This window comes from Pteropus alecto, unplaced genomic scaffold, assembly GCF_000325575.1.
Source record: "Pteropus alecto unplaced genomic scaffold, ASM32557v1 scaffold11, whole genome shotgun sequence".
NCBI lineage: Eukaryota > Metazoa > Chordata > Mammalia > Chiroptera > Pteropodidae > Pteropus > Pteropus alecto.
This window is the reverse complement of record NW_006431956.1, coordinates 7,394,167-7,401,492: the sequence shown is the minus strand read 5'-3', so window position 1 is coordinate 7,401,492 and position 7,326 is coordinate 7,394,167. Positions and strand designations below refer to the sequence as shown.

General features: G+C 46.5%; 1 protein-coding gene across 4 annotated transcripts in view; it reads left to right on the top strand.

Moving 5' to 3' along the window:
- Positions 1 to 6,285, top strand: part of FAM171A1 (family with sequence similarity 171 member A1) — an 85,927-nt gene extending 79,642 nt beyond the window's left edge. For all 4 annotated transcript variants that reach the window (XM_025043434.1, XM_015585676.2, XM_015585675.2 and 1 more), the window contains 2 exons: positions 2,591 to 2,705; positions 3,346 to 6,285. In XM_025043434.1, the coding sequence (XP_024899202.1) occupies positions 2,591 to 2,705; positions 3,346 to 5,047 (1,817 nt within the window). In that variant the 3' untranslated portion in view covers positions 5,048 to 6,285. The remainder of the gene's footprint in view (positions 1 to 2,590; positions 2,706 to 3,345) is intronic.
- The last annotated feature ends 1,041 nt before the right edge of the window (positions 6,286 to 7,326 follow it).

The window sequence follows — 7,326 nt, the reverse complement described above, 5'->3', positions numbered from 1 at the left end:
GATATGCTTTGCTTTTGAGAATAACTTCGGTGGGGACATCACATCTTACTCCAAAATAGTCGAGGGTCTGAACACTCAAAAGATGAAACTGAGGTATTTCGCTGGGGGACGGGAGTTCTGCTCAGAACTCTCCCATCTAGGGATAAGAATAACGTGTAGCAAATCGTCACGCCTCGGGTCTCCATTTTCTTCGGACAGCTGCCATAGGAAATTCTTAATCTAAAGCCCACGGAGGCCGTGCAGACCTCCTCAGAGGCTTCAAAGCCAACGAGTTGCTTTGTGTCCAAAAAGAATATTCATCTCCATTTAGGCAATGGGAATGAACTTATATTTTTCAAAATGTAACTAGAAGTTTATTTTCTTTAACCTATGTGCCCTGATTTATCCCAAGGAGTATTCTAGAATTGCTTTTCAGAAACAGTCACCTCAGGCAGTGATGGCTGCCTTTGCTCGAAATGCCTTTTGAATCTGTGTCACTTGGACTGCCTTCGTTAGTGAAACTTTTCACTGGTGGCAAATCTTTAAGCTCGGAGGGGCCCTTTGATTTTTCTTAGATACACCTAAAAGTCATGCACCTCCCAGTCTGGTGAATAAAGTAGGTGACTGAGCCTAGGTCAAAATGGGCTGTGATTGAAAGGTGTCTCTTATGAATTAACCTTGAGGGCCGTGCCAGAATGGGAGTCCAAAATATTTGGAATGAGTACCAAGACTCTCAAAGTAACTAATTTGATGAAAGCCATTCGAACACTTTACGTCCGTGTTCGTAGAGTGTGTGTTTTCCTTTATGATATCGTCTTTGTAGCATTATAGGCATGAACTAGATACAGAAATGCCTCAGTCTCCAAATCTGGAATATCATATGATGAAGAGTAAGGACGGAAAGAAAAGAAATTCCCCCAGTACCAACGTAGAGGCCACAAAGCCCATGCATTTATAGTTCACTTTTATTTTAGATCTATTTTAGACAACTTTGGCTGTCCGTTTTCCCATCATGCAGCAGACTAAGAGATACTTTTGTAAAGAAGGGAGAAAGCTGCTGGATGTAGGTCCACTGAAGCTTCCTAGCAATGAAGGAGGAGGGAAGAAAGCTATAAAAAGCATACACGGCACAGCCCCTGATGGCATTTAATGTAGAAACACACGTTAGAACCCCCACCAGCCATCGCTTTTATTAAAACAAATTGCAGTGATGCTGTGCCTTCATGAGCCCAAAACGAACAAGAAATAGAGTTTCCCACTTTCATTTTCAGGTGAAAAAGGAGATCTCCATTGGCAGCCATTAAAACAATAACGTGTTAAAAGGACTTAAAAGAATCGAGATTCAGTTATCTGGATATGATTTCTGTGTATATCTCAGATTTCTATGGTGACCCCTGCCAAAGCATTGCCCGTGCCTATGGAGGCTGTCTTTGTGTATTTTTTTTTTTTTTTAATGTTTCTCTGAATGATTAAGGCAGGATATAGATGTCAGCTACTTGTCTAACTTTTGTAAATATTAACTCTAGCCCCACTGAAGGGAGTTCTATTAGGAAGAGAATGCTGTTATCTTCTGAACTGAAGTAATGTCACTGTTTTCAAAAACTGGTAAACCTCCTCGGGTTTATCAAGCTCTTAAGAGATTTGTCTTCTTCACAAGGTTTTCGAAGAAGTCTCTCCCTTCGAATCTCAAAAATCAATAAGTAAATGGGTGATTGTAGTATTTAGCAATCAGAACCATGCTTCTCTGGAACGGTATAACATTGTATATTCCTTCCTTCCCAGCTTTGCGGCTCTGCCAGGATACCTGGACACCGAGAAGGGCCCAAATACCGTAATTTGAGGAAGTTTTGTTATGGCTGTGGCTCTGTCCTCACTGACATTGATACATTCTTACACTGTTGAGCATAAAGAGTCTAAGTTAAAGTACCTCGTGGGATTCTTTACAGTGTAAATGAAAAAGAAAGTCTGTTTATCTCTGATAACCTCATCTATAAGTTCTAGAGAGGTCTGGAGCCACGTAAGGTTAGTCACATAGGTTGAAAAGATATTGTAGAGGAAGATTTTATTTTTAAAAATGGAAGGCATTTTAGAAACACTTGGCACACCCGTAATAAGCTGTGACGTTTTTTAAGGCATAGTACATTTCTTTTCTACATCTCAACTGATATATTTAGGCAGAAAAGCTCTCTCCACAGTCAGAGCGAAAGTAAGACTAGTCTTGTGACTCTGTTTTCTCCTGCGGTATAAAATCTGATAGGCCATCTCTCTGAGTGTCAGAGTCCCACTCACCGTATTATCGTGCATCCATTTGCTTTTATTAAAAATCACGTGTTTAGAATGCTGAACGAATGTGGCTCTCTTGACTAAGGAGAGACCTTTGACCCACTGCATGTAGTATTTGTGTATTCAGAGACCACACCTGCTTCAGTAATAGTGCTGTTCAGCCCTTCTCATTGTAGGGTGACCATCTGAAGGGTATTTGCATCTGGCCTCTGCTCCAGGTCCCCAGCCAGGAAGAGGAAAAAAAAAAAAAAATCACATTCTCGTTCGTCATCCCTCTTGATAGTTCAAGGTTTTCACAAATCTAAAATACCTGTTTTTGACCTTCCAGGTCCCGTCGTCACGCAGGACATGACCACGTATCACACGGTGTTTCTTTTGGCCATTTTGGGAGGAATGGCTTTCATCCTTTTGGTTTTGCTGTGTCTGCTTTTATATTATTGCAGGTAATGTTGTACTCTGTTGGCACTATCTTTTCTCGTTTGGAATGTCTTGGGCAAGCGTTGATCTGGAGGTCTTTTCTTTTTTCTTTTTTTTTTTTTTTTTTTTTCTTTTTCTGAATCGAGGTTCTCTTTTTCTCATGAGGAAACGTCTAAGAACGGAACATTAGTCGTCTTAACTTGCAAACGAATGAACGGGACACGTGCGGCGTGCTGTGTATAACGTCGCTTAGAATGGGAATTATTTTTTTAAAAAAAAAAGTCTGGCAGTTGTTTTGGGATTCGTTCAGAATATCCTAAACACGGATTAAGAGAGATGCTCAAGGACAAAGCAGAGCTATTCTTATTGCGATGCCTCTTCTATTTGCTTTGTGAGAGTGTTGATTGTCGGTTCTTGGGTAACTGTTTTTGAATGAATCACTCGGATGTACTTATAAAAGAGCCGACGGCTGAAATCCTTGGATTCTGCCGCTCCGAAGCAAAATAAGGCTGAGGGGTGTGTGGGGTGAGCAGGCTTCTGGCTGCCGATCGGGGGTCTCGTCTTGTTTCTTCCTGTGGAAGTTGCGAATTACGATTTTACTTGAAACTTGACCCTGACGAGAATCTCTAATCTTTGGGTTTGGACTGTCTGTCTCTTTGATCGTAGGCGGAAGTGCTTGAAACCTCGTCAGCACCATAGAAAACTGCAGCTTCCTGCAGCCCTGGAGAATTCCAAAAGGGACCAGTCCACGTCTATGTCACACATCAACCTGCTGTTTTCCCGTCGGGAGTCAGGGTTCCCGGGCCCGCTCTCCGTCACCGGCCACGGCCGCCCTGACGCCCCGGGCACAAAGGAGCTGATGAGCGGGGTCCATCTGGAGATGATGTCCTCCCACGGGGAAGTGGACACGCACACCCCCATGCTCAAGCTTTCCTACAGCACCTCCCAGGAATTCAGCTCTCGGGAGGAACTCCTCTCTCATAAGGAGGAGGACAAAAGCCAAATCTCCTTTGATAACCTGACCCCAAGCGGGACGTTGGGAAAAGATTACCACAAGTCCGTGGAGATTTTTCCCTTAAAGTCCAGGAAATCGATGGAAAGAGAAGGCTATGAGTCCCCTGGCGGCAGTGACTACAGGAGGAGTTACAATGCCATGCTGTCACAGCCTTTATTCGAGAAGCAGGACAGAGACGGTCAGGCTTCCGTGAACCATATTCCCACAGGAAGTAAGCTCACCATTCAGGAACACATGTACCCCGCGCCTTCCTCTCCCGAAAAAGAACAGCTGCTGGACCGCAGACCCACTGAATGTATGATGTCGCGATCCGTGGACCACCTGGAAAGACCAACGTCTTTTCCACGGCCCGGCCAGCTGATCTGCTGTAGCTCCGTTGACCAGGTCAATGACAGCGTTTACAGAAAAGTGTTGCCCGCCCTGGTCATCCCCGCTCATTATATGAAACTCCCCGGGGACCACTCCTATGTGGGCCAGCCCCTGGTCGTCCCGGCAGACCAGCAGCTCGAAATCGAAAGACTGCAGGCCGAGCTCTCCAGTCCCCACGCGGGCATCTTCCCGCACCCGTCCGCCCAGATCCAGGCTCAGCCGTTATCATGCCAGGCCATTTCTCAGCAGCACCTGCAGGACGCGGGCAGCCGGGAGTGGAGCCCCCAGAACGCGGCCATGTCGGAGTCTCTGTCCATCCCGGCGTCCCTGAACGACGCAGCCTTGGCCCAGATGAACAGCGAGGTCCAGCTCCTGACCGAAAAGGCTCTGATGGAGCTCGGCGGGGGGAAGCCGCTCCCCCACCCCCGGGCCTGGTTCGTCTCCCTGGACGGCAGGTCCAACGCGCACGTCAGACATTCCTACATCGATCTCCAAAGAGCCGGAAGGAACGGAAGTAACGATGCCAGTTTGGACTCGGGCGTGGATATGAATGAACCAAAATCTGCCCGGAAGGGAAGAGGAGACCCCTTGTCTCTCCCGCAAAACCACCCACCCGTCCAGGAGCATCCGCAGAAGGAGCCGAGGGCGGCGGACAGCACCGCCTACACGCAGCTCGTGTATCTGGATGACATGGACCAGAGCGGCAGTGAGTGTGGCACCACCGTCTGCACCCCCGAGGACAGTGCCCTGCGATGCTTGCTGGACGGCTCCAGCCGCAGAAGCGGCGGCCAGCTGCCCAGCCTGCAGGAGGAGACCACCAAACGGACTGTGGACGCCCCCCCAGAGCCCTTAGCCAGCCCGGATCAGGGAAGATCTGCTCACGAGGACGACGACGATGATGACGACGATGACCAAGGAGAGGACAAGAAGAGCCCCTGGCAGAAGCGAGAGGAGAGGCCCCTGATGGCGTTTAACATTAAATGAGTGGCCGCAGAGCCACCCGACCGTGGAATCTAACAAAATTGCCAAAAATTCTTACTTAACGGAAGCGCGTACCCGTTTGTGGAGGAAGTCGCCAGTGGGCAGTGGACATTTCCTGCATTACCGTTTGCTGTGTAAATGTCAGAACGGGATTACAGCTAAGACTCAGAAGAATTGATGCTAATGGATGCAGTGTCCTTTCACGGGCTTGACGTGTCCCCCGCCCCCGGACACCGAAAACCCACAAGTGACGTTGCTAAGTTCTGGTGACATCCTCGGTTCTCCCTCAGATTGCGGGAACAGATGAAACTCCTTTTTTGCATTGCTTGAATCAATTTTATCACGATAATGCTCCTGTGAAGTTACGATTGAGAAATTAGCTTGGCACCTAGTGTCTTGGGGTATGCGTTACCTCAAAGGAAAGCTATGCATCTCTGCTTCGTGCTCTTACTTTGCTTAGATTTTTGCTTCGTTAAGGTTGCATTTCAGGTCCGCTTTTTTTTTTTTTTTTTTAACCCATTTTGGTTGTCAAGATTTTATTCCTTCATTTTCATCCGGTCTGCTTCTCGATGGTTAATTTCGGTGTCTCTTTTCAGAAACTCTTGAGTGTCATCTCTTAAACATCCAAGCCTTTTAATGAAATCGTGCTGAAACTTTTTCATCAGCCGAGAATCCTTCAGTTCTGGTCCCATTAACTCCAAGTGCCTTTTTTACAGTGACGACAACAGAGTCCCTCACTTTTCCTCTTTGTTTTTCTTAACTTCCTGTAATGGAACTGCCTGGATTTTATAAAGTTATCAAACGATGCCCCTTTTCTTTAAACTGCATGCTGCCAAGTGCCCGTTTGTGTGCAGATTTCTCGTTCCAGCGCTGTGTACTCTCAAGTTCTCCTGTGTGACGTGGATTCTGTTTAGTTAAGATAGAGGAGTCTTTAGAGATCCACCCCCCCACACACACACACCCCAAATCCATCCCTTTGGCCACTAGCCACCATTATGGTTTCATTGGCTGTTTGTATATATGGTTACATATTAACTCTGGAACCCTATGGGCTGATCTCGCTCTCCCAACATGGAGTGTGGACTGAGCAAGGGGACTGAATGTGACTATTAAAAAAAAAAAAAAATCTTATGTACTATCCAAAAGTGCCAGAATGACTCTTCTGTGCATTCTCCTTAAAGAGCTGCTTGGTTATCCAAAAATGGAAATTCAAAATAAACTCCGAAGAAAAATAAACAAAATACGGTCTCGTGGTCTTTTGTGTTCATTCTGAGCCATTGTGTGTTTCAAAGTTGTCATTAAGAATTTGCTGTTCCTTCCTTGTGGGACTGAAATCCCAAGATCACCCACCATGTAGACACCTAGGAATTTACACTGTGGTTAGAGACTTTAAAACCCGCCTTTACGTCTAATTCCATTCAAGAACACAAAGTGACGCTGCGTTGTGGCGTGTCGGGTTGTGTCTAAAATTGGCAGAGACGTCTCCCCTTTACAAGAAACTGATGTTTTACGTTCAGTATTGGTCCACCTTGGAACAGCTTCAGAGACACCTCATTTTAAAAATGACCAGCGCTATCCCAGATGTGCAAAACTATTCGTCAAAAGCGTTAATGGAGATGTCGGATCGTAGAAGAGATTGGTGGAAATCAATTAAGCTAGCCATGGTTTCAGTAACAGCTTCCTGACGAAATTTTTATTCATGAATTCCATGCAGGCAGAAAACTAATCAGGCCGATTTTTATTATTTTAATACCAAAAAAAAAAAAAAAAAGAAGTTGAAGTTTTAGTGTTTTTGTTTGAAGGGGAAACCGGTTGAAAGAGTCCCCCACTCCGCCCCTACCCCCAGTGTTGGGGCATCTAGATGCGTTGGGAGTCTGTAACAAATCCTTGCAGACCTCACTAAGACCCTAGGGAGGGGCCCTTTGTCAACTACCCTCCAAAGGAAAGGGAAGTGGCCTCTCTGAGAGTACCCTGGGCCAGACCTGGTGACTGCGGAATGCTGGGAGATCCCAGCTCTTTGCAGCTCTGCCTCAGCCTGCTGCCAGTGCAGTCACCTCCTTCAAAGCACCGGTTTCCAGAATAACACACCAGGGCTGATTATGGAAGATCTGGCAGGAAGATTGGGGGTGAGGGGCTTTTCTGACTCCGCATTAGGCTGTGCATTCCTGGGTCTGCGGTGAGTATGGAAGGTGTAAAGTGGCCAGCAGCGTGGGCGGAAGACACGGTGTGTCCAGGAAGACAAGTTTTGCTGAAGGGAAATGGGTTTTGCCAAAGACGGAGCT